Genomic DNA, 25,000 nt, shown 5'->3' on the forward strand with positions numbered 1-25,000 from the left:
CCTGTGAAGGCATCGAAGTAATGTGTTGGGCGCATGTGAGAGTTGGAGCACATCTTTTCGATGGGGAGGAGGGAAGAAGGAAGAAATCTGCTTTAAATGCTTCTGCAGGGGGGAAAAAATGACCTCTGAAAATTAAATTTCAGTGCTTGAAGGTTAGGCTTCCAAACCTCTGCCTAGCCAGATGTGAGTCGTGCTGTCAGAGAATCCAGTGTGTGTGTGACACTGGTTTCTGTGTCCTGATCACACTGGTGTGTCTTGTTGTCCCCAGTGTGGCAGTGTGCCGCTTCTCCAATACTGGTGATGAGTGGTATGTGCTGGTGGGAGTCGCCAAGGACTTGATTCTGAACCCACGCTCAGTTGCCGGGGGATTTGTCTACACGTACAAGCTGGTGAACAGTGGTGAGAAGCTGGAGTTTCTGCACAAGGTGAGAGGGATAAACGGTTTTGTTTGTCTCTGGGATGACTGGGACATTGCTGGGCAGAGTGTTGGAATAGCTGTTTCTTCACCCTGAATGGTAAAGTAGCATTGCAGTACTCTCACTGAACCCTGGGTAAGATTATCGTGCTGGTATGACACACACAGGAAACAACCTCCGAGGTAATAAGTTACCTCCTCCAAAACCATTTGGGACATCTTTTGCAAAGCTGAGATTTGAACACAGATCTCCCGAGAGTCCCAGTCCTTTGCCTTAGCTACAGTCTCACCCGTCTAATTGGTAGATGGGGCAGAAGTGGTGTTTTCCATGTCACAGGGAGGGGAGAGACACAGCTCTGTTTCCATTTTGGAACATGAGCTCAGAGAGCTGCTGTGAAGGTTTGTTTATAAAGCAAATTGGGCCTTGGTGATGAAGGCTCCTTGGGCTTGACACATTAAGCTAGTGTGAGCTGTCATCTTTCCTGTAATGCTGTTTTGGTTGCGTGTAGAAATGATTATTCTCCTAGTGACCAACTCACTTGATAGGTCTCTGGGGCTTTAGTGAAGGTTTCAGCAAAACTCTTAAAATAAAATCCTGTTTTTCTTCCCACGTGCTTCGAGCATGGCTGAGACTTGAGCAGATGAGCACATGCAAAGGAATGTTTTGGCTTCCTTCACTTCCTGTGGTCCCAATGCAACGAGTGGGTTCTGTCTTGGAGTAGAGCCTTTTCTGGTGCCATTGAACCACCCACTTTGGAGCTGACAGAGTTGATCATATGAAATAACTGGTCTTTGCCAATGCAGGCAAACTAACAGCGCTGTAACTGGAAACCCCCAACAAATTCACTTTCTCCACTGTGGCTGGTCCTTTTGGATTAACTATGAGTGTGCTCTAGTGATAGGAAATTTTCAGCCCTGTCTGAGTAGAGCTCTGGGCAACTGACATTGTTCAGATTTAACTTTCTTCTGTAGCAGCTCCAGAGCATTTGGGGTAGATGCCGAACTAGACTCATGTCTTTGTTTTAAAAACGGACAGTCTGGATGGGTTTAGGCAAAGGATAAAATCTTTCTGTTGGGGATAAAGCAAAACTAGCAACTGAGGTAATGAGATCTTCCTTGCTTTGCTGCCTGTTCAGTGTGGGGTTCTTGCAGCAGTCGTTTGCTTCAGTTGAAGGTACGCTGCCAGAATTGTTATCTGTATAGTACCCAGAGCTCTGTTAGCACCATGCGTGGTATGTGCTCTTGTTGAAAGGCCTGCAGAGGACTGACTATTGCCTCTCCTGTAGAAAAAGATTATGATTAGCCTTTTGCATTGAAAGCCTTGGCACAGGATAATGGGCTCCAACTGAGCCACTGGATGGATGCAGTCTGAAGCTTGATGTAAGGTTAGTTCTGTTAACGGGGTCTCACGTGTCTTCCTCTTGCATCTTTCTAGACCCCTGTAGAGGAGGTTCCTGCAGCCATCGCCCCATTTCAAGGTAGAGTCTTAATTGGAGTTGGAAAGCTCTTGCGTGTATATGACCTGGGCAAGAAGAAACTGCTTCGGAAGTGTGAGAATAAGGTAATGGCTCGTGTTCTTGGCTAAGGCTATTACTTGGAGCAAGAGATGCCTTGTAGCATGAGTTGAAGCAAGGCTTTAGCTGCTCTTCCAGCCCAAGTGTGCCTGTGCACTTAGATTTCAGCAAGGCACCTGTGCAACACTGGAGAGCTTTGGTTGCGTATATCCAGAGCAACATGGCAGCTCTGGCTGGGCTGAACTGTTGTACTGCCACTTCACACCCCAGGCACACATCACTTTCCCGTGACCATCCAAATAGTTGCATGTTCTCTGTCATACCAGCTCAGTGTAGGGCTATTAATGGAGTTGTGCAGGAGTTTCACAGATCTGTAGAGGCGATGCCTCTTGCCCGTCTGCTGCTCCCCTGCTGTAAATGTGAGAGGTGTCATCCAGATACAAAATGACGACTGCTGGAAGTCTAAGTGATCAGTAGACTGGGAACAGAAGTTGGAGGATGCATACGAGTTCCTCTTAAGATCACCATAGTCCTGAAAAGGGGCTTTGTCCTCTTAGAAGTAGATGGTCCTCCTTGCCCAGCTTCTCTGATACTTGAGGAAAAGAAATTGCCAAGCTTGGTTTTCTAACACTGATTTCCTACTCCTCCTTCCCTCCTGCAAGCTATACAAACCTGTGCGAGTTGCTGGTTAGCCACTGCAGAAAGGAACTCCAGCAAGCCCACAGGCAGACTGGGAACTTGTAGGGGAACTCCTCCCACTTAAATACGACTAAGAATACTCATGAAAAACTGAAGCTTTCCTCCTTGGGTCCTTCGTGACCAGAGCTGTGAAGGGACACAAGCAATGCTTTTGACCTCTGGCCTGCCCTGCTTGCAGGACTGTCTCTAGCATCTCTTCGCAGGCTCGCCGACAGTGTTCTCTGGGCATCATTCTTATAAAGCTGGCTGAGAATGATGCCTGGTGGATGTTAGGTTGCAAGGGCTCTGCAGTGACAGTATATTTGGGTTGGAGCCATAGCATGCCATAAATGAGCAAGGTGGTGTTGGAGAAAGTGATGGGGAATGAGGAGCGAGCCGATTTCAGAGGGAAACATGGTAAAAATTGGATTGAGTAGGGTGGAGTGCATGGGTAATGGAACACCACCGGACTACGCTTCCCTGTTTGAAGCTCTTGGGTCTTGTTTTTCCTCTCTCTCAAAAGCACATTGCCAACTACATCTGTGGCATCCAAACCATTGGGCACAGAGTGATTGTTTCAGATGTTCAGGAGAGTTTCATTTGGGTGCGCTACAAAAGGAACGAGAACCAACTCATCATCTTTGCTGATGACACCTATCCCCGGTGGGTCACTACAGCAACTCTCCTGGATTACGACACAGTGGCTGGAGCAGACAAGTTTGGTAACATCTGCGTGGTGAGTGTGTCTGAGTTGTTGGGGCCTTTCGGACACAATACGTTTTTCCTTAGAACATCCATGATTTGTCTTAAAAGAATGAGAATCTGTGTGTAGTTGGAGACAACGCCCTGTACCATTCACTTGTTTTCATGGGATGACTAGCTTTCATCATAGTGGCTGGCTGGAATTTATCAGTTTGTTAGTTAAAGCAAACAAGTAAAAACCTCAGCAGGTCAGAAACCACTTTATTTCTGAAGCATTCAATAACTTGCATTTAAAAAATTTTAAAGCTTAAAAGCCCTAAAACTTGCTGTGAATGAACCTTGAAACCAATCTTACAAGTCCTCCGGGGCTCTTTCACAATTGCATCAAGGTTATCACTCTTACTTTCCCTGGCTAAATCTCAGCTCTGGCATTTAGCTTTCTCTGTCACTTCCTCTTGAAAGCTGCCTTTGTCTGTGCTGACACTTCCCCAGTTGGCTGAATTTCAGCTGGGGAGGAGGACAGAAAAGATTTTTTGTGTGTGTGTGTGTGTGGCAGGACTTTGATCTCTTTTTGAAGTGTGCTTGGGTGCTTTGGAGTTCAGAGTTCAGCAAGGGTCAAATGTTGCACCTGCAGGATTTGGCCAACTCATTTAAATCCATCTTCTAAAGTTTTTCCAGACCCACATCCATCAGACTGTTTCATTAGTGGTACCTGCCTTCAAAACAGTACATTTTGACCTTATCTCCAGCCTGATCTGCAAATTCCAGGTTAGGCAGAGGCCAGTGCTTGTCATCAAGTCCTGTCTGTGGTTTTTTCGCTCTTCTGAGCACTTGACAATGTGGTTGTCTTTCAAATCTAAAGGCTTTGTTGGAGGGGGAATGCGTGATCTTACTGCAAGTGATTTATAAGTGACTCCTTTAAAAGTGATTCTTTCAGAGCCCACTAAATGAGTATGTTCAAGGACCACAAGGATTCTCCAAAAATATGTGATGCTTCTGCAGCTTGTTAACTCTTTCCTTCTCTTTCAACACAGGTGAGGCTGCCCCCCAACACGAATGATGAGGTAGATGAGGATCCCACGGGCAACAAAGCTCTCTGGGACAGGGGGCTGCTTAATGGAGCATCACAGAAGGTAGTGTTTCATCGGAAGCACGCAGTTACTGGGGGAAAGGAACGTGCTGCTTTTCTGTGAAGTCCTCTGCAGTGGTGTCCAGCAGACATACTGGCAGTTCTGTACCTACTCTGCTGTGCTGTGGGTGATCAGTCTTTATTGTTAGCAGGAGCCATATTCTGTCTCTGGAATCATGGTCATGATGTTTGATTGAAGCAGTATGCTCACTTTCTTCTGCTTTCCCTCATTACCTGCATCCGTTTGTCAGCTCCAGAGGGTAATTCAGCAGCATGCTGAGTTTTGCCATCTGGTCACAGGTGGAAGGCACTTCCTCTTTAGAAAGCAGTTGCAGAACTAGCAGGTGGTTGAATTTATTCTGCTCTCTTCTCTCAAGCCTTTAGTCTTTTGCTTTTATATAAGCTAAAGAACGACACTGATTCTTGTCTTTGTTCTGTGTTGGCTTGCAGGCTGAAGTGATTATGAATTATCATGTGGGAGAGACGGTGCTTTCCTTACAGAAGACCACGCTGATCCCAGGAGGCTCTGAATCTCTTGTCTATACCACGTTATCAGGGGGTATAGGAATCCTGGTCCCTTTTACTTCCCATGAGGTAAGCAAGCTGCATCATTATACTGCAGAGTTATGCTCTTCTATGCGCTCCTCCCCAGCCAGTATATTAACGTGCTGTATCTCTTGAGGGTATCTCTGGGGCTTTGCAGTGCATTAAAAACAGGGCTGCAGGAAAACTTGCATCTGTGGGACAGGTTCAGATGCAAAGGGGAAGAGAAGGAGCTTGTAAACTCCTTTCTTCTACATCTGTTCCTCTAAGAGTTGAAAGCTTTTCTTGTTGCACTGCTGTTCTAGATCTGTTCATATTCCAGAGGAGTAGCTCTTGGGTGACTTAGCGTCTATGAGGAGGGTGTCTTACGGCCTGCTTTCCGTGTAGGGATGCATAGCCTCTAAACTCTATTGACCACACACTGGTGCCTCTCGAGTCCCAAAGACTGTATTCACTGCTCAGTTTGCTGCGGCCCTGCTGGAGCAGCGTATGCCAAAACATTCGCTCCTTGAACTGCACCTCCATGCTGCATGGCTGCTGTGTGCTCCAACTCATGGGAGTCTGAGCCTGGCCAAGGTGGCGTAGTGACTCTTGCTTTGGCTGCTTAGCTCTGTTGTGAGTGCTCAAAGGGTGGAAGTGGTGAGGAAGTAACCTCTGAGACCAGAGCTTGGCTGCAGCGTGCAGGGGGCTGCTCTGGCTGAACCTGATAATGGCAGTGTTATAGCCAGCACAGGAACGCCTGACTGATGGGCGTCTTGCCTTGGCGTCAGTGTGATAGTGTGTAGCAAACTGTTCTCTTACTGATTCTTGTCCCCTCAGGATCATGACTTCTTCCAGCATGTGGAAATGCACTTGAGGTCTGAGCACCCTCCTCTCTGTGGACGAGATCACCTCAGTTTCCGCTCCTACTACTTCCCCGTGAAGGTAGGTCTGAGTGTTTGGGATCAGCTGGTCACTGGGGTTCAGAGGCTTGCTGTAGGATGTGGATGCCTTGATAAGCAAGTCAGGGTGGTTGTTTAGTGGGGAAGACTGGGGTGTTGTAAACCAAAGCCGATATAGCGACTGTGGCAGGAACTGCAGCTAGAGTTTGAGTAGCACTCTCTAAGGAGAGGAGTCGGAGTACAAGCACTTAATACAGTGTCTGTTTTGGTTTCTTAACCCTTATAATGAGTCTTCTGAGGGTTGGTTTTGAGACCCAAGCCCAGAGGTGCTGCTGCAGTGCTTCTCTGCTTGCCAGAGCATCTCCTTTTTCCATCAGAAAAGGCATTACATAGCTTTTTGTGTGGCTGGGTCAGACTGGATGTTTCCCGGGGAGTGTAGTTTTTCACCACAATTGAAAAGGATAATCTCATCAGAAAGAGGCAGGAATAGCTATTTCTTATTTTGAGGAGGTGTGTTTGAAGCTGTCGACTGTTAAATGCCGCAAGCAGAGTTATGTATATAGTACCAGTCAGGAAAATGTTCCGGCAACTGAGACTGTCCAAACACAGAGGGCATTCTTGTTCGTGGTGGCCTTGAGGCTGATCTGCGACATGCAGGATCTCGGAGGCCTTTGACATCTGCCTGGAGATGCTTGCCTTTTGCTTAGCTTTTCCGGCCTCCTCCGTCAGCCTTTCCAGCACAGTGCTTAGACCCCGCGCTAGCTGAGGCTTGCTGGCCTGTCAGATCTGTCTTTCCTTCTCTTGTGATTCTTCAGCTGAACCCAGGCTTTCTGGGTTTCTCCTTCGTTAATCAGGCTGGCCAGTAATTAGTTTAACACTAACTGCTGCTGTTCAGCAGATGAGGTCACTGAGCGTGGTCTTGTTTCCAGGATGGGATTAAGAAGCTTTTGGGAACAGGCTGTTTGTTGCCGTTTTTCCCCGTTTAGGTAGGGTTCAGTGCCTCTGTATTGTATAGATTGAATGCTCTCCTGCCTTGCCCCTCCAGAATGTGATCGATGGGGACTTGTGTGAGCAGTTTAACTCCATGGAGCCTAACAAACAGAAGAATGTGGCTGAAGAGCTGGACCGGACCCCACCAGAGGTGTCCAAGAAGCTGGAAGACATCCGCACGCGCTACGCTTTCTAAGTGGCAGCTGGTGGGAGCAGAGCTTCTTGCTGGGTTCCTACAGATGCTCTTCCAAGCACAGCTGGAAGGAGGAATGTGTGCTTTTTTTCCTTTTTAAATATTGGTTTGCTCCTCTTGGTTTATGTTCCAAAGTAACGTGATTCCTGTAAACAGTATCAGAAATTAGGTCTCCTAGCACATCCTGCTGCTTATGTGAAGGCTCCTGACCCTGAGTTTCAGCCAGACAGGCTCCCTCTTGGGAAGGGCCCGAGGAAGGGTGCAGACTGACCCTCAGCCCCCTTTCTGGGTGAGGTCTGTGGCTCCCTTCTCCCTTCAGAACGAGGGAATCTGAGGCCTTTTGTGCTGGCCTTCCAGTGGCCTTGCAGAGGGACGTGGAGGGCAGATCCAGCCGAGCCTCTGTAGGTTCAAATGGATTTTGCAGCTTCCCAGCTTTTTTGGTAAAGGAAACAGCCGCAGCCTGACTCAGGGTTGTCAGGCTCATTTTAGTAGTTGGTAGTGAGAGGATCTGGGCTTCCAGTAGCTCAGAGCAGGCTGTGGGAAGCCTGGCTGTGTGTAGTGTGTGTGACTGTCACACTTGCTTTGAATGTTTCCTTTTGAATTGCGAGGGATTTTCAGACTCACCATTTTTGACTGTTTTCCCTGTAAATAGAGTTTTGTACAATGTTGACTCTCTTGGGGGTGGGGAAGAGCAAGGCCTGAGTCTGGGACTCGATTTGTTTCGTAATAACTTTGGCAAGAGCAGAGTCCTGTCTCCAAGCTGTGACTGTGAGCAGCACATGAAGAATAAAAGCCTGTTTTTTAACTAATCTGACTCCGGGGCTCATCTCCTTTGCAGCAGCTGTTCCTGACCTGGTGGGAGCAGGCGCGGGGTGGAGAAGTTGAGCAAGAGCACAGAAATCCTCCCTCCCTCAACCCTGCATGCTGCGTGGATGCCAGAGCCCCGCTGCAGCCCTGCAGGTGGTAGCTTGAAAGCCCCTCTCCTTCCCCCTTCCCTGCCTGCTCCGCCTGGAGCTGCCTGCAGCCTCGGCAGCATGTCCGGCAGCCGGAGCTGCTCTCCGGCAGTGTCACTCTGCCCTGGGTGGTTTTGCTGCTTCAGCAAAATAGCTGGAAATGCAGACTAGGGATAGGATGTGCACAGAGGGGGGAAGAGACGGAGAAAAGATGGGAAAAGCATTGAGTGGACTGGAGAAAAATGGAAGGAAGCGTCTTTCCTGCAGCTACTCTTGCTCCTGCCCTTCCGAGACACGGCTGTGGCTTGGAGCTCCTTGCGTCGCGTGGCTCTGTGAGCGAGAGCTGGCCTGCCAGGGCTGCTGGCGGGAGGTGTTTCTCCTTGCTGCCTGCTACCTTGCTTCAGCAAAGGGACTGGGGTCCTCCGAGGCCATCGCTGCTCCCCACCCTGGTGTTGGAAATGGGTCTAAGCCCCCGGTTACCCCCTTGAATCAAACTGCGGTTTGGGTTCCTCATTTGGCTTATGTCTGCCGTATTGGGTAATGGTAGACACGTACCATCTTACGCTGTCCTTTGGACCCTTTTCTGTGCTTTCCCCTCTGCTTCGTTGCTACAGCAGTGCGTTGGCAGGTGCCTGACTCAGAGCTTTGGCTCTGATGTGTCACTGGGCCTCTGGTTCCTTCCCATCAATCTACCAGCGCTTCTGCCTGGGGTTTGAAGAGCTCTGTGCTGTGTTAAAGTGCCTTGTCGGAGAGGGCTGCACGCAGGAAACTAAATACAGGAGCTGAAGCTGGTGTAGTGCCTTGAGCTGTGGTCCTGCGTGTGGCTTGCAATGCCCTGGGAGCGAGCGTGGGTGCTGGCAGCACCCAGTGCTCCCAGGCCTGCACTTCCCATACTCTCATCTTCCAGCAGGCTGTGGCTCCCGTTCAGGGTAAGAGAATATTTCCTCAAGGGCCCAGCAGAATTCAGCATTTGACACGTCACCTCACCTCAAGTCAAGGGTGAAATCACACCCAAGGTGGCTCTGGGTGTTCCCAAACCGGTTCCAAACGCAAGGTTTGCTTCCGTGGCTGGGCCTAGGTAAACATCTGCCTTTAGTACAGTGCAAAGCCTGGAAAGGAGGAGAGACATGGCGGGGGGGAAAATGCTGATTGCTGTACGGAGGGAGGCATCTGCCTTGTTCTAGGCCTGTTCTCTTGGTCAGGAAGGGTTTCAGAGGCTGGATGTGTCCCTGCACTGCTGATCATCTCCAGTCATTGCTGGGTGCAGCGTGGCCCTAGCCAGGGACCTGGGAGAGCCCCTGGGAGCCGGGGTGAGCTTGGGGCGTTGAGGGCTCATCAGAGTGAGGTGGGATGAATCTCTAGGTGAGAGGAGGGCGGTGGCCCAGCCTACGAGGTGCCCCTGAGCTACCTTCACTGGGCAAACTGCAGTGGGGGTGATGGTGTTTTGGGGCCCCTGGCTAGGGTGACATGAACTGAAGGACCCCAAAAGGCTCAGAGGATGAGCTCTGCTCTGGGAGCCGGACGAGCCTCCTTTGCCTTTTCCCTTGGGCTTCCAGCAGAGAAGAACTGGGGCTGCGCCAGGGCAGCGGCAGCACGGAGAGGTGGAGGCCGGCTGGCGTTTCTCACGGCAAGTGCTCTCCCCAGCCCTGGGGCACCTGCAGCCGCCCCGGCTCTGCTCCCGTTGCCCCTCGAGAGAAGAACTCCCAGGGCTCCTGTTGTGCGCCGAAGGTGTTGCGTGCTGCCCGAGGCTGTTTGACTTGGGATAGCACCAGCGGTGATTTCCAGCTTACTGCAGCCAAGCAGGGCAAACTGCCTCCAGCGCCGTACTGTAAAGCTCTGTGTTTTTCCCTTCTTTTCCCAGCGCTACGGGGCTGCCAAGCCCATGACTACGTGGGCAAAGAATGCTATTAAATGGCTTCCTCTAATGCCTGCAGCAGATGCTACGCTTGCTGCGAGTGAAGTCCCTGCGGCTACGGAGACGAGCTGGACTCGGTCCTTCCCCTGCTGGGAGCTAGGAGCCTTGCACCAAGCCCGGCTCCCGGCTGCCCCTTTGCTCTCCCCAGCCGCGGCCCTCGGGAAGGTGGGAGCCGAAGCTGGGAAGCAAGGGCTGTGCCCGGGAGCTGGCCGGGGCTTGGGGAAAGCTTGGCAGAACGACTGCCTTGGCCCTGACCGGGTGCCAGGGGAATCCCAGAGCGCTCTCCTCGCATGCGGAGCGCATTCCTTCCCACGCCTTTCCCTGGGAGCAGGGACCTGTGCTCTGATAGCTCCCCTCTCCGAGCCCCGGCCCTCGCGGACCCCTTGCAGCAGCCATTAGCACCGAGGGCACCACACTCTCCCCGGGGCTTTTCTCGGAGCGGGGAGGATGGTGTCTGTCCCCTCGTGGCTCAGGCCTGGCAGGGATTCAGCCCTGAAGCATCCGGAGAAAACGGTGCGGGCTGGGGCTGGAGGGAAAGAGCCTCCTGTTGGCCCAGGTTCAAGCAGGGATCCCCCCTGCCCCTTTGCAACAAGCCGCCACCGCGGCCCCGAGCTCGGCCTCCCCGTAGCGCATCCCTCGGCACGGCCGCGGCTCGGGCCTGGGAAGCGCCGTGCCTGCTTCCGTTTTGCCGGGCCTCGCTTCTTCCGAAACGCCCCCGCGGGTGCTGGCGGAGGCCAGCTCTGCCGCGAGCTGGGTGCTGTGAGTAAGCGGGGTGCGTGGGCCGGGACGGCTCCTCCTGCCGCGGGGCAAGTCCCGCTTTCCGAGGGCCGGAGGTGGTGAAATCCGGCAGCGGCGAGACGGGGCAAGGGGGGGCAGCCTCTGCCCCCAGGGTTGGCGCGCCTGGACCCCTCGCCTCCGCGGAGGAAGGGGCTCGCCGGGTTTCGGGACCGAGTTTAAAGTCTGGGGGGGGAGAGAGGTCTTGGGGGCTCCTGCCCGGGCTTCAGTCGCCCCCCTGGGCCGGGAGCGAGGAGCTGGGCTACCCCCCCCCCCCCGGGAGCAGGTGGGTGCCGACCTGGGGGGCTGGGCACCCGGGAGCTCGTGGGCGCCCGGCCGGGAGAGCCGAGCCCCTCGGGGCAGCCGGTGGGGGCAGCCGAGCGCCCCGGCGAGCGGGGGGGGCGCCCAGACCGGCCGCCGGAGCATCCTCGGCGCACGCAGCCGGGGCGGCGGAGCCCCGCGGGGAACCGGGGCCGCGTTGCACCACGCCGGGCGCTCGGCTGCCCGCGGCTCCGCGGCCGCCCCGGGCCTCCCGCGCGGGCGGCGCCCTCAGCGCGGCCTCGGCGGCCGCCCCCTCCCGCCTCCCCGCGCCGGCCCGGCCTCCCGCCCGCCCCCCGGGAAGCGCGGCCCCGCCGCCGCCGCCGCCGCCGCCGCCCGCGGGGAGACGCGTCCCGCGCGCCCGGGGCCCCGCGCGTGCGCTGCGCCAGGTGAGTCCGCGCGCCGGGCCGGGCCGAGTCGCGCCGCGCCGCGTCGCGCGTGGGGCGCGGGCGGGGCGGGGCGGGGCGCGCGGGGGCCGCCGCGGCCGGGGGAGGGGCGGGCGCTGCCGGGGGCGCTGCCCGCCGCCGCCGCCGCCGCCGCCGCGCCACGGCCCTGCCGGGCGGCGCGGGGACACGCCGTGGTGGCATGGCACAGCCTCCTTCGCCTGGGGACCCAGCGCGGGGACGCCGCGGCCCCTTCGCGCGGGGACACGGCTCGGGGGCATGGCACGGCGCCGCCCCCTCTGTGCGGGGACACGGCGTGGGGACATGGCACGGCCACCTTCTTGGGGCGCCTTGGTGCGGGGACAGGGCCCAGCCCCCTTCCCATGGGGACACAGCATGGGGTTATGGCTGGTCCCCTTCCCGTGGGGACAAGCACAGGGATATAGCCCGGCCCCCTTCCCATGGGCCATGTGATGCGGGGCCACAGCATGACCCCTTCACACGGGGACACGGTGCAGAGACAGGTCACAGCCTCCTTTGCCAGGGGACACAGTGCAGGGACATGTCACGGCCCCTTCGCATGGGGGCACAGTGCAGGGCCTCAGCACAGCCCCCTTCACATGGGCTCCACGGTGCAGGGACACAGCATGTCCCCCTTTGCATGGGCCACATGGTGCAGGGGACACGGCATGTCCCCCATTGCATGGGGACACAGTGCAGGGACATGTCACAGCCCCCTTTGCACGGAGCCACGGCGCAGGGCCACCTCGAGCAGCCCCGTCCCCGGCGGCGGCGGCGCTCCTCCGAGCGCAGCGTGCCAGCGGGCTCCCGCCGAGGCCACCGCGCTCGTCGCAGGCCGGGCGCCCGCCGCTGCTGCATCTGCACAGTGGTGGCGGCGCGGCCGCCGGCTGCAGCCGGTCCCGCGCTGTGCGGCGCGCGGCAGCGAGCGGAGCCGCGGGCTCTGCTCCTCCTCCCGCCGCGGCCGAGCGCCGGCGGGGGCTGCCCCTGCCTGCCGCGCCGCACGCCGCCTTGCTCCCGGCCTCCCCGCGCCGGGCTTTGCCGTGCGCGCACGCCGAGCCCGGCCCGTGCCCATCTGCCGGGGCAAAGTCCCCGGCTCTGCCCCGCACGCGGCTCCGCAGGGCTCATGGGTATGGGCCGAGCCCGGAGCCGGCCCTGGAAATTCCCTTCCTCTCCCAGTGGGCTGGCGAGGGAAGTCCTCCCCTGCGAGCCTAGATACCTGCGAGCGCCGCGGTGCGCGCACAGCCCTCCCTGGCCGCGCAGCACCCGCCAGCCGCCCCGCAAGACTTTGTGCCCCGGCGCCCGCTTCTGTCCCTCGCGCGACATGCGGCGCCCGGGCCGGCGCCTGGCTCCCGGCGCGGCGCCCGAGGCTCGGTGACGGGCTCCGCCTGGCCCCTCGGCCGGCACCGGCAGCCCTGGGCGCGCAGCCGGGTCTTTGCCGTCCCAGATCGCAGCTGGCGGTGCGGAGAGCTCGCCGGGGGATCCCGCGCCTCCAGCCCGCGCAGCGGGTCGGTCCCTCCCCTGCGGACACCCTGTGATGGACCGAGGACCTGCCGCCTCCCCGCGTCCCGCCGGAGAGCAGATGGAGGCCGGCGCACCCGCGGAGGGGAATTAGCCCCTCCACCCATGGACGGGGACGGCTGCCCGTGGCTCCAGCGCACCAGCCCGGCGCCCCGGCCCCGCGCGTGTCCCCCACCACCCAGCGCCGCCGAGGAGGTTCCTGGCACCGGGGAGGCCCGTCGCCCCGCGGCGCTTTGGCCATGTAGGTCCAGCCGGCGGCTCCGCTGACCGCCGCGACCCAGCTCTCACCATGCAACAGGGCTACGCCGCCGTCCTGTGTGAGTACGGCGCGGCGCGGGGGTCCTGCGCGCCCGGGCCGGGGGGCGACGGCGCTGCACCTAGCCGGGTCCCCGCTGCACGCCCCGCCGGGGCACCCAGCGCCTCCGCCTCCGCGCCGGGCTTGTCCCTGCTCCCGGTCCGATGCTGGAGGCTGGGCAGGGGCCGGCGCGGGGCTGACGCTGCTCCTTCCCGGCTGCCCAGGTGTCCTGGCTGTGATGGGGCTGGAGGCCGCGGCGCTGGGTGAGTGCGAGATCACCCGGCTTCTCCAGGACAAGCTGCAGTACGAGATGCGCCTGCAGTACCTGGTAACCCCTTCCCCGCACCAGCGAGCCGTTCCCCTGCCGGCCCGGCTCCCGCTGCCCGCAGCCGCCCGCTGCTCGGCCCCGTGTGCCCAAGCGCGGCAGACCCCTAGACCCGCCGGTGCTGCAGCCCGGAGGGGCTCAGCTCCGTTCCCAAACCCGCAGTCATCTCTGCGGTGGCCCTAAAGAGCAGACCCGAGCCAGCCCCGATTTTTGCAATGCAGAGCCAGGATTGCTCCCGGATGGGGAACGCTAGGGCAGAGCCCTCGGCTCCTGCAAGAGCCTGGGGCTCGGGGCTGCTGGGCACCGGGGGGTGTTTCTGCCCCGCTAGCGTCGAGGCGTGCCGGATTGCACCCGGTGCCGGTGCTTCTCATCTTGGAGCGGTGGCCAAGCCAGAGGGCTCCGTCTCTGAGGCCCCTTCCCCAATGTCGATGCGATGAGGGACACAAAGCTGCGATGGGTGTTGTGGTGTTTAAACAAGTCCGAGGGCTTTGCCACCGTTTCCCCTTTTCAAATGAGGGTGGGTGGGATGTCCCTGTCCCCGCTGGCACATCCCGGAGGACGGGCTGGAGACCTTTGCTCTTTGCTGCCAGCCTCTGCGCTCTCTCTCGCCTTTCCAGAAACACTATTTCCCCATCGACTACACCGTGCAGGTCCAGTACGAAGAGGTGCTGAGGCCGTCCAACATCACCCGCCTGGTAAGATGCCAGCGTGGAGCTCGTGGCCGCAGGGCTGGCACAGCAGTGCTGGGTCCTGGGGCGCTGAGGCCGGGGACGACCCCCCCGCCGCGTGCCAGCCCTGGGCGGCGGAGCCAGCCGCTAGTCTGGGCTCTTTGGTGGCCTCACCAGGCTCAACCCTCGCAGGGGGCTGGGCAGCAGGATGGCCCCAGCGTGTCCCCAGAGCGGGGGACACTCCGGGGAGGGTGCTGAGGGGCTGCGGGTGTCCTGCGGGGGCTGCCCCGCTCGCGCGCCCATCTCGGCTCTGACCCGGGGCATCCTCTCGCCCGCAGCGCAACGGGACAGTGTCGGAGGCAGCGCTGCGCTACCTCTGGTTCCACGTCAGCTCCCAGGCGCTGCTGAGGATCCGCGAGGTGCTGCCGGAGAAGCACCCGTCCTGGAAGTACACCCAGGAGCTGTGCCAGCTCTTCGACGCCCTGGGCAGGGAGTACAGCAAGTACCGACAGGTGAGGAGGCCCCCGGCCCGAGCCCCGCACCCCTGCCCGGGCGCACACTCGCGTGGCCAAGGGGGGCATGGGTGCTGCATGCACGCGCAGCGTGCAGACACACGGTACCTGCACCGATACACGTGTGGTACATGAACACATGCAATATTTGCTCACGCACAGATGTGCTTGGCCCATGTGCACGCACACGCTTGGTACTTGCAACACTGGCCCGTGTGCATTGCACGGACCCGCGGTACCTATACGCACAGTCCATACGATACGGGCGCCTGCATGGTCACAGCACATCCACGCACGGCACATGTCATGCAGGCACGTGTGTGGTGCACAGGCACATCCCTGCGTGCACAGGCGCATAGGTGGTACATGGACACACACATGCACACGCATGGGGCCTGCACACGGCACCCAGGCACATACGGCACACGCAGCACAGGCCCGTGTGGGGAATATGGACACACAGGCGGTGTACATGCGCCCACGCACATGGCATGCAGACCCCCTCCCCCCCCCCCCCGAGCTCAGGACGCACACCCACAGGACCTGCGCTCACCAAAGTGCAGGACATGCTCAGACACACGCTGCCTGCACATGCACAGGACACACACAGCACAGCACAGGCACGTGTGTGCCACGCACGCATACATGGTCCCTGCACGCGTATTGGGGGTGGCGGCGGTGCTGTGCTTGGCTGAGGGTAGGGGGGTCCCACACCCTGCTCGGGGCAGCACCTGACACCTAGGGTGCCCGTCTGTTGGGGCCGTGGGGCAGCTGTGCAGGAGGCCCCACATCTGGCATTGGTGGTTCAGTGGTAGAATTCTCGCCTGCCACGCGGGAGGCCCGGGTTCGATTCCCGGCCAATGCAGAGCTGCTTTTCCGCCCTTGCCCCTCTGCCTGGCTGGCTGCCACTGGCTGATGCTGGGGGCAAGGGGGGGGGGTGCTGCATTGCAGAGGCAGCAGCGTGTTTTGGTCCTGGGAGCAGTGGCTTGTCACTGTTTGGCCTCCAGTGTGAACCCAAAGTGTCGATGGGGTTGGTGTTTGCCTTGGGGTAGAGGAGTGCGAACTTAGCCCAGGCCCCTTGGCAGTGTTGGCTCTGGAGCCTAATGACAACCCCGTTAATCGTGGTGCTGTCTCAGGAAGCAGTAACAGTCTCTCTCATGGCTTGAATTGCTGAAATCAGAGCTGTCTGTTTGGGTCCTTCTCCCTGGGGTCTCCCAGAGAGCAGTGACCATCCCCACTGTCCCAATGCCACAGGGCCATTCTGCACCCAGAGGTCGACTTTCTCACAGAAGCTGCAGTTCTGGGTCAGGCCTTTTCCTCCCTGGGTTCTTCTGCTGCAAAACACCCCGGTGTGCAGCAGGAGAGGCCAAGCCTGCCTGCAGTGGCTGGCAGGGCAGGGCAGGGCAGGGCAGGGCAGCAGTTGCCGCGTGGCATCCTGGAGGTGCTGGAGTGGCTGAGCCCGGGGTGCGCAGGTTCCCCTGGATCTGCGGCTGAGCAGCAGCAAAGTGCCAGCAGGGCTGCGTGGGCAGGAGGGAGGGAGGGCGGCCCCGTGGGTGCTGCGCTCAGCACCAGGGCTGCTGGGGTGTGTGGCCGTGGGGCAGCTGTGCAGGAGGCCCCACATCTGGCATTGGTGGTTCAGTGGTAGAATTCTCGCCTGCCACGCGGGAGGCCCGGGTTCGATTCCCGGCCAATGCAGAGCTGCTTTTCCGCCCTTGCCCCTCTGCCTGGCTGGCTGCCACTGGCTGATGCTGGGGGCAAGGGGGGGGGGTGCTGCATTGCAGAGGCAGCAGCGTGTTTTGGTCCTGGGAGCAGTGGCTTGTCACTGTCTGGCCTCCAGTGTGAACCCAAGGTGTCAATGGGGTTGGTGTTTGCCTTGGGGCAGAGGAGCCTGAACTTAGCCCAGGCCTCTTGACACAGTGTTAGCTCTGGAGCCTAATGACAACCCCGTTAATCGTGGTGCTGTCTCAGGAAACAGAAACAGGCTCTCTCATGGCTTGAGTTGCTGAAATCAGAGCTGTCTGTTTGGGTCCTTCTCCCTGGGGTCTCCCAGAGAGCAGTGACCATCCCCACTGTCCCAATGCCACAGGGCCATTCTGCACCCAGAGGTCGACTTTCTCACAGAAGCTGCAGTTCTGGGTCAGGCCTTTTCCTCCCTGGGTTCTTCTGCTGCAAAACACCCCGGTGTGCAGCAGGAGAGGCCAAGCCTGCCTGCAGTGGCTGGCAGGGCAGGGCAGGGCAGGGCAGGGCAGCAGTTGCCGCGTGGCATCCTGGAGGTGCTGGAGTGGCTGAGCCCGGGGTGCGCAGGTTCCCCTGGAGCTGTGGCTGGGCAGCAGTAAGGTGCCAGCAGGGCTGCGTGGGCAGGAGGGAGGGAGGGCGGCCCCGTGGGTGCTGCGCTCAGCACCAGGGCTGCTGGGGTGTGTGGCCGTGGGGCAGCTGTGCGGGAGGCTCCACATCTGGCATTGGTGGTTCAGTGGTAGAATTCTCGCCTGCCACGCGGGAGGCCCGGGTTCGATTCCCGGCCAATGCAGAGCTGCTTTTCCGCCCTTGCCCCTCTGCCTGGCTGGCTGCCACTGGCTGATGCTGGGGGCAAGGGGGGGGGGGTGCTGCATTGCAGAGGCAGCAGCGTGTTTTGGTCCTGGGAGCAGTGGCTTGTCACTGTCTGGCCTCCAGTGTGAACCCAAGGTGTCAATGGGGTTGGTGTTTGCCTTGGGGCAGAGGAGCCTGAACTTAGCCCAGGCCTCTTGACACAGTGTTAGCTCTGGAGCCTAATGACAACCCCGTTAATCGTGGTGCTGTCTCAGGAAACAGAAACAGTCTCTCTCATGGCCTGAGTTGCTGAAATCAGAGCTGTCTGTTTGGGTCCTTCTCCCTGGGGGGTTCCAGAGAACAGTGACCGTCCCCACTGTCCTCAGACCCCCCATTCCAGTGCCACAGAGCCATTCTGCACCCAGAGGTCGACTTTGGTACAGAAGGTGCAGTTCTGGGTCAGGCCTTTTCCTCTCCTGGGTTCTTCTCTTGCAAAAGTCTGTAGTGCACAGAAGGAGAGGCCAAGCCTGGCTGCAGGGGCTGGTGTGGGAGGGCAGGGCAGGAGTTGCCACGCGGCATTCCGGAGGCACTGGAGTGGCTGAGCCCGGGGTGCACAGGTTCCCCTGGATCTGCGGCTGAGCAGCAGCAAAGTGCCGGCAGGGCTGTGTGTCCGGGCGGGAGGGAGGGAGGGCGGCCCCGTGGGTGCTGCGCTCAGCACCAGGGCTGCTGGGGTGTGTGGCCGTGGGGCAGCTGTGCGGGAGGCCTCACATCTGGCATTGGTGGTTCAGTGGTAGAATTCTCGCCTGCCACGCGGGAGGCCCGGGTTCGATTCCCGGCCAATGCAGAGCTGCTTTTCCGCCCTTGCCCCTCTGCCTGGCTGGCTGCCACTGGCTGATGCTGGGGGCAGGGGGGGGGGTGCTGCATCGCAGAGGCAGCAGCGTGTTTTGGTCCTGGGAGCAGTGGCTTGTCACTGTTTGGCCTCCAGTGTGAACCCAAGGTGTCAATGGGGTTGGTGTTTGCCTTGGGGTAGAGAAGTGCGAACTTAGCCCAGGCCCCTTGACACAGTGTTAGCTCTGGAGCCTAATGACAACCTCGTTAATCATGGTGCTGTCTCAGGAAGCAGAAACAGTCTCTCTCATGGCTTGAGTTGCTGAAATCAGAGCTGTCTGTTTGGGTCCTTCTCCCTGGGGGGTTCCAGAGAGCAGTGACCGTCCCCACTGTCCTCAGACCCCCCATTCCAGTGCCACAGAGCCATTCTGCACCCAGAGGTCGACTTTGGTACAGAAGGTGCAGTTCTGATTCAGGCCTTTTCCTCCCTGGGTTCTTCTGCTGCAAAACACCCCAGTGTGCAGGAGGAGAGGCCAAGCCTGGCTGGCAGGGCAGGGCAGGGCAGGGCAGGGCAGGAGTTGCTGTGCGGCGTCCTGGAGGTGCTGGAGTGGCTGAGCCCGGGGTGCGCAGGTTCCCCTGGAGCTGTGGCTGGGCAGCAGTAAGGTGCTGGCAGGGCTGCGTGGGCAGGAGGGAGGGAGGGCGGCCCCGTGGGTGCTGTGCTCAGCACCAGGGCTGCTGGGGTGTGTGGCCGTGGGGCAGCTGTGCAGGAGGCCCCACATCTGGCATTGGTGGTTCAGTGGTAGAATTCTCGCCTGCCACGCGGGAGGCCCGGGTTCGATTCCCGGCCAATGCAGAGCTGCTTTTCCGCCCTTGCCCCTCTGCCTGGCTGGCTGCCACTGGCTGATGCTGGGGGCAAGGGGGGGGGGTGCTGCATTGCAGAGGCAGCAGCGTGTTTTGGTCCTGGGAGCAGTGGCTTGTCACTGTTTGGCCTCCAGTGTGAACCCAAAGTGTCGATGGGGTTGGTGTTTGCCTTGGGGTAGAGGAGTGCGAACTTAGCCCAGGCCCCTTGGCAGTGTTGGCTCTGGAGCCTAATGACAACCCCGTTAATCGTGGTGCTGTCTCAGGAAGCAGTAACAGTCTCTCTCATGGCTTGAATTGCTGAAATCAGAGCTGTCTGTTTGGGTCCTTCTCCCTGGGGTCTCCCAGAGAGCAGTGACCATCCCCACTGTCCCAATGCCACAGGGCCATTCTGCACCCAGAGGTCGACTTTCTCACAGAAGCTGCAGTTCTGGGTCAGGCCTTTTCCTCCCTGGGTTCTTCTGCTGCAAAACACCCCGGTGTGCAGGAGGAGAGGCCAAGCCTGCCTGCAGTGGCTGGCAGGGCAGGGCAGGGCAGGGCAGGGCAGGAGTTGCTGCGTGGCATCCTGGAGGTGCTGGAGTGGCTGAGCCCGGGGTGCGCAGGTTCCCCTGGATCTGCGGCTGAGCAGCAGCAAAGTGCCAGCAGGGCTGCGTGGGCAGGAGGGAGGGAGGGCGGCCCCGTGGGTGCTGCGCTCAGCACCAGGGCTGCTGGGGTGTGTGGCCGTGGGGCAGCTGTGCAGGAGGCCCCACATCTGGCATTGGTGGTTCAGTGGTAGAATTCTCGCCTGCCACGCGGGAGGCCCGGGTTCGATTCCCGGCCAATGCAGAGCTGCTTTTCCGCCCTTGCCCCTCTGCCTGGCTGGCTGCCACTGGCTGATGCTGGGGGCAAGGGGGGGGGGTGCTGCATTGCAGAGGCAGCAGCGTGTTTTGGTCCTGGGAGCAGTGGCTTGTCACTGTCTGGCCTCCAGTGTGAACCCAAGGTGTCAATGGGGTTGGTGTTTGCCTTGGGGCAGAGGAGCCTGAACTTAGCCCAGGCCTCTTGACACAGTGTTAGCTCTGGAGCCTAATGACAACCCCGTTAATCGTGGTGCTGTCTCAGGAAACAGAAACAGGCTCTCTCATGGCCTGAGTTGCTGAAATCAGAGCTGTCTGTTTGGGTCCTTCTCCCTGGGGGGTTCCAGAGAGCAGTGACCGTCCCCACTGTCCTCAGACCCCCCATTCCAGTGCCACAGAGCCATTCTGCACCCAGAGGTCGACTTTGGTACAGAAGGTGCAGTTCTGGGTCAGGCCTTTTCCTCTCCTGGGTTCTTCTCTTGCAAAAGTCTGTAGTGCACAGAAGGAGAGGCCAAGCCTGGCTGCAGGGGCTGGTGTGGGAGGGCAGGGCAGGAGTTGCCACGCGGCATTCCGGAGGCACTGGAGTGGCTGAGCCCGGGGTGCACAGGTTCCCCTGGATCTGCGGCTGAGCAGCAGCAAAGTGCCGGCAGGGCTGTGTGTCCGGGCGGGAGGGAGGGAGGGAGGGAGGGCGGCCCCGTGGGTGCTGCGCTCAGCACCAGGGCTGCTGGGGTGTGTGGCCGTGGGGCAGCTGTGCAGGAGGCCCCACATCTGGCATTGGTGGTTCAGTGGTAGAATTCTCGCCTGCCACGCGGGAGGCCCGGGTTCGATTCCCGGCCAATGCAGAGCTGCTTTTCCGCCCTTGCCCCTCTGCCTGGCTGGCTGCCACTGGCTGATGCTGGGGGCAGGGGGGGGGTGCTGCATCGCAGAGGCAGCAGCGTGTTTTGGTCCTGGGAGCAGTGGCTTGTCACTGTGTGGCCTCCAGTGTGAATCCAAAGGTGTTTGCCTTGGGGCAGAGGAGCCTGAACTTAGCCCAGGCCTCTTGACACAGTGTTAGCTCTGGAGCCTAATGACAACCCCATTAATCGTGGTGCTGTCTCAGGAAGCAGAAACAGGCTCTCTCATGGCTTGAGTTGCTGAAATCAGAGCTGTTTGTTTGGGTCCTTCTCCCTGGGGGGTTCCAGAGAGTGGTGACCATCCCCACTGCCCTCGGGCCCCCCATCCCAGTGCCACAGGGCCATTTTGCACCCAGAGGTCGACTTTGTCACAGAAACTGCAGTTCTGATTCAGGCCTTTTCCTCCCTGGGTTCTTCTGCTGCAAAACACCCCAGTGTGCAGGAGGAGAGGCCAAGCCTGGCTGGCAGGGCAGGGCAGGGCAGGGCAGGGCAGGAGTTGCTGTGCGGCGTCCTGGAGGTGCTGGAGTGGCTGAGCCCGGGGTGCGCAGGTTCCCCTGGAGCTGTGGCTGGGCAGCAGTAAGGTGCTGGCAGGGCTGCGTGGGCAGGAGGGAGGGAGGGCGGCCCCGTGGGTGCTGTGCTCAGCACCAGGGCTGCTGGGGTGTGTGGCCGTGGGGCAGCTGTGCAGGAGGCCCCACATCTGGCATTGGTGGTTCAGTGGTAGAATTCTCGCCTGCCACGCGGGAGGCCCGGGTTCGATTCCCGGCCAATGCAGAGCTGGAGTTTTTGCCACCTTTTCTCTGGAGTGGCTCAGGGATCGCTGCAGGCTCCTGTACACGGACAGGAGCCCTGAAGGCCTTCCTGAGCCACCTCTGTGCATTTGGGGGCTGCAGCGGTGACCGGAGTCAACCCTAAGGATGTTCCCCCTGCTCCAGAGCAGAATCTGCCCCAGAGCATCCTGGCATCGCTCCTTCCCTCCTGCCCAGCCCTGCAGCTCCTCTGCGGGCACCCAGGGCTCCCAGGGTGACATCGACAGCCAGGCAGAGCCAGAGCTATCCCTCAGTTGGCCAACGGGGCTCCCAGTGGGCTGTGGCGGGGGTGGGTGGCAGGGAGCATCCCTGGTTTGGTGGCACCGAGTGGCACTGGCTCGGTGGCAAGGGACATTACTGATGGGGGGGGGCATGATGCCAATGGGAGGGAGCTGGGGACCCTGTCCTATCCAGACACGGGCAGGCACCATGGTGACCCACGTGTGCCGTGCCCACGGTGCCTGCACGGGTGCCACCAGAGCCACGGCACGGTGGCGGGTGCCCTCGGACCCGGCGGCGGGGGGCCTGGGGCCGCCGGCTGCAGAGCTGCTGCCTGACGGCGGCCGTGCCGTGTCCCCGCAGACGGACGTGGACGTGGTGGTGGCCGACCTGGTGAAGCAGGTGCACAGCGCCAGCGCCGAGAGCCGGAGGAAGGCCGTGCGCCCCAAGGCGCTGCTGGACAACTGCCTCAAGGTCATGAGGATGCTGTACGGCAGGCGCTGTGAGTGGGCCCGGGGGGGCCGGGGACGCGCCGTCCGGGGGCAGCAGGCGCCTCGGGGGGGCAGGCCCTGCTCGGGGAGGGCATGGGGGGGCGCCGGGGTGGTGACGGGCACTCCGCTCTGCCCAGGTGGCTGGGACTCCACCTAACGCCGCGGAGGGGGCCTCCCCGGGGACCCCGCTCAGCCTCCGGCGAGGAGGGCGAGGGGGGGGCCACGGCGAAGGACGGAGGGGAGCCGCGAAGGAAAACGTCTCCCGCCGGCGCCGCGCGACCGGCTCGACGCCTCTTGCTTTCCCCGGCCCCGAGGAAGCCGCCGCTCCTCTCCCGCGCCGCGGGGCCGCGGCCACCCGAAGGGCAGCCTTGGGGTGCTCCTCTCCGCGGCTGCCCCGCGGCGGGGAGGGCGCCTTGGCACCCCGCTCCCCGCAGGGCGCTGGGCACCCTGGGCACGAGGGACTTGCTGCAGCTCGGCGGCCTCATCCTGCCCGCGAAGGCAGGTGCGGAGGGGGCGCAGCGGCGCCCTCGGGAAGGTGCGGGACCCTGGCGCCTCGCTGCCCTTCTGCACGGGTGCAGGCTGGAGCGGGGGCACCCAGATGCAGCCTCCCCCCCCCGGGGAAGGCGGCCCCCGGCCGTGTTGGGAGATGCTGCCTCGTCCCGGCTGCAGCGGGTGTGATTTTTATCACCAGTTTCCTGTCGTTTTGTATTTTTCCTCAGCTTTCATTAAAAAAAAAGAATAATTTTCTAGCTCTCCTTGTTGCAGATAAGCTTCCGACTGGGTCACCTAAAGGCTCAAACCTTAACCGAAATAAAAGACAAGCAGACAGAAGCCCAGCTGCCTCGGCTGCCTTTTAATTTGGGGAGTCGTTTTCCTCCCTCGGCTTTTCGGGGGGGGGGGGCGGGGGAATATATCTGGTCTGGGGACGGCTTGCTTCCGGTCTAACCGAAGAAAGAAAACATCTGGCTTTTGTTTGCTGTGTTTGGCTGCGGGAGCGCAGCGGCGCGCTGCAGGGGAGAGGGGGCCGGCAGCCGCTCGCCTCCCCCCTCTGAGCTTAGTTAATTAGATTAATCAGCTTTTATATATCTTTTATATATATACATACATACATATATACATACAAACATATATATATCTCAGCTATTATATACCTTAATTGGGGTATTCCTTGCCCCAGGCTGTTTCCCCTTCGTACAGCGGTGTCAAAGGCACCAGGCGTCCCCTGGGTTCGTGGCTGGTGCTGGGTCATGTGTATATAGAGACCCTCCGGAGCGCACGTACCCCCCCCCCCCCCGCTATGAAACCCCACTTGATAAAGCTGGAAGAGGGGTCTCAGCTGAGTAGCGTCCTCGTTGCATCCGTGCTCGCTTTTCCAAGGGCCTTCCCAGGGAAGCCCAGCTCAGTGCTGCAAAAGACGCCCCAAGCGCGCCGCTCGCCGGCCCCCCCCCCCCCCCCCCCCCCCGCGTTTACAGCCCTGCAGCGCTGGGGCCGAACCCTGGCACCTCGGCACCTGCCTGGGGGTGCGCTAACCGCTCGGAGCGCTCCGATGCCGCCTGGCCTAGCGGCAGCCCAGATGCCAGCACGGCCATCGCATGGCTCCGCTTTCTCCCTAACCCCCCCCGTCACGCATCTGCACGGAGCAGCTCCCCCCGGCTCGCGCGGCCAGGCAGAGCCGGCCACAGCTGCTGTCCCCAGGCGGCGGAGAGACGGGACGAGCCGAAACCAGACCTCGCCGCGGGGAAACGGAAATGCAAACTGTTCGCTTTGGAGACCCCAGTGTTGCCTGATCATTGCCGGGGGAGCCGGTGCTGGTGGGGGGCTGAGGAGGGAGGCCGGGAGCTGGAGGCCGACACCCCCCCCCCCCCCCCCCCGATCAGGAGCTTGCATTAAATCAGTGCAGCCTTAAACGCCGTTTCCTGCGGCGCCGGGGAGCCGAAGCGGCCGCCCCGACCGGCCCCAGCGGCCTGGGTGCTCCCTGCTCGCCCCGGCCCACGTGGGTGGCTCATCGCGTGCCTCGGGCAGACGGCCCCCCACGCCGTGGGGGAAAGGACCCAGGCCAGGCTTCCCGGAGCGCCGCCGGCCTGCCAAAACGCTCCGGCTCGAGCACAAGTGCCCACTTGAGTTGTTTCGACATCTTCCGGCCCCTCTTTCTAGGGAAGGTTTCAAAAAGTCAAATTTCCACTCCCATCAGAGTCAAAAGCACAGATTTATTTTTATTTTTTTGCCATGAGGCAGGGAATTGCATTGCTGCCCGTTTGCGGGACACCGGAAGGCTTTCTGCTTTCGGGGAGCTGGGTTCAGTGGGGCAAGCGGCGATTTACTCTAAAAAAGTGCCTGAGCGCTGCAGTTTCCGGGCTGCTTGGGAGGCCGCCGGTCCCCAGAGCCGAGTGATTTTCCAGCGTGGGTTACGGCTAGAGCCGAACTTAGCTGTGTGCTGGACGTAGCCGCTCCGGCAGCGTGAGAACGCTGCCTCCGAAGAAAAAAAAAAGCAGCTAAAAGTTGAAGCTGCTGGTTTGGCCTGGCGCAGAAAATAGCCGGGACAGCAACGTCTGCTTGCACCCGCCGATCGGCAGTGCCAGGATGCCGGGAGCAGGGTGTGCACGTTCAGGATGCCCTGCGTGCTCCCATCCGTGGACACGGCACCCGGCACGATTCAAGGGAATCCGGAAATGAGCCAAAAACCCCCCCCTCTACTTGGGCCTTCAGTCCTAAGGGTAGCTATGGTGTGAGGGGGGACAACCGGCGGCCACGCGGGTTTGGGTTGACAGAAAGCTCCAGCGGATGATGTTCCCATAGGGAAATGTTCCTGATTCCTCTTT

The 25,000-nt window shown here is 60.1% G+C and overlaps 2 protein-coding genes and 8 non-coding genes across 10 annotated transcripts in view; all 10 read left to right on the top strand.

Moving 5' to 3' along the window:
* SF3B3 (splicing factor 3b subunit 3) overlaps positions 1-7,854 on the top strand; it is a 31,258-nt gene extending 23,404 nt beyond the window's left edge. The window contains exons 20-26 of the mRNA XM_067302698.1: positions 269-425; positions 1,851-1,976; positions 3,131-3,343; positions 4,344-4,442; positions 4,889-5,032; positions 5,801-5,905; positions 6,908-7,854. Coding sequence (XP_067158799.1) covers positions 269-425; positions 1,851-1,976; positions 3,131-3,343; positions 4,344-4,442; positions 4,889-5,032; positions 5,801-5,905; positions 6,908-7,048 — 985 coding nt within the window. The 3' untranslated portion in view covers positions 7,049-7,854. The remainder of the gene's footprint in view (positions 1-268; positions 426-1,850; positions 1,977-3,130; positions 3,344-4,343; positions 4,443-4,888; positions 5,033-5,800; positions 5,906-6,907) is intronic.
* A 3,451-nt stretch (positions 7,855-11,305) lies between these two features.
* Positions 11,306-23,012, top strand: IL34 (interleukin 34). Its single transcript, XM_067302919.1, has 7 exons — positions 11,306-11,394; positions 12,854-13,244; positions 13,447-13,550; positions 14,165-14,242; positions 14,554-14,727; positions 22,054-22,192; positions 22,319-23,012. The coding sequence occupies exons 2-7, from the start codon at positions 13,217-13,219 to the stop codon at positions 22,336-22,338; spliced, it is 543 nt and encodes a 180-aa protein (XP_067159020.1). The 5' UTR covers positions 11,306-11,394; positions 12,854-13,216; the 3' UTR covers positions 22,339-23,012.
* TRNAG-GCC (transfer RNA glycine (anticodon GCC)) lies at positions 15,522-15,592 on the top strand. Its single transcript has one exon. It is a non-coding gene; the product is annotated as a tRNA-Gly (tRNA).
* Positions 16,352-16,422, top strand: TRNAG-GCC (transfer RNA glycine (anticodon GCC)). Its single transcript has one exon. It is a non-coding gene; the product is annotated as a tRNA-Gly (tRNA).
* On the top strand, positions 17,184-17,254 carry TRNAG-GCC (transfer RNA glycine (anticodon GCC)). Its single transcript has one exon. It is a non-coding gene; the product is annotated as a tRNA-Gly (tRNA).
* On the top strand, positions 18,027-18,097 carry TRNAG-GCC (transfer RNA glycine (anticodon GCC)). The gene has a single exon. It is a non-coding gene; the product is annotated as a tRNA-Gly (tRNA).
* Positions 18,864-18,934, top strand: TRNAG-GCC (transfer RNA glycine (anticodon GCC)). The gene has a single exon. It is a non-coding gene; the product is annotated as a tRNA-Gly (tRNA).
* On the top strand, positions 19,694-19,764 carry TRNAG-GCC (transfer RNA glycine (anticodon GCC)). The gene has a single exon. It is a non-coding gene; the product is annotated as a tRNA-Gly (tRNA).
* Positions 20,544-20,614, top strand: TRNAG-GCC (transfer RNA glycine (anticodon GCC)). Its single transcript has one exon. It is a non-coding gene; the product is annotated as a tRNA-Gly (tRNA).
* Positions 21,366-21,436, top strand: TRNAG-GCC (transfer RNA glycine (anticodon GCC)). Its single transcript has one exon. It is a non-coding gene; the product is annotated as a tRNA-Gly (tRNA).
* Positions 23,013-25,000: the final 1,988 nt, after the last annotated feature.

This window comes from Apteryx mantelli, chromosome 10, assembly GCF_036417845.1.
Source record: "Apteryx mantelli isolate bAptMan1 chromosome 10, bAptMan1.hap1, whole genome shotgun sequence".
Classification (NCBI taxonomy): Eukaryota; Metazoa; Chordata; class Aves; order Apterygiformes; family Apterygidae; genus Apteryx; species Apteryx mantelli.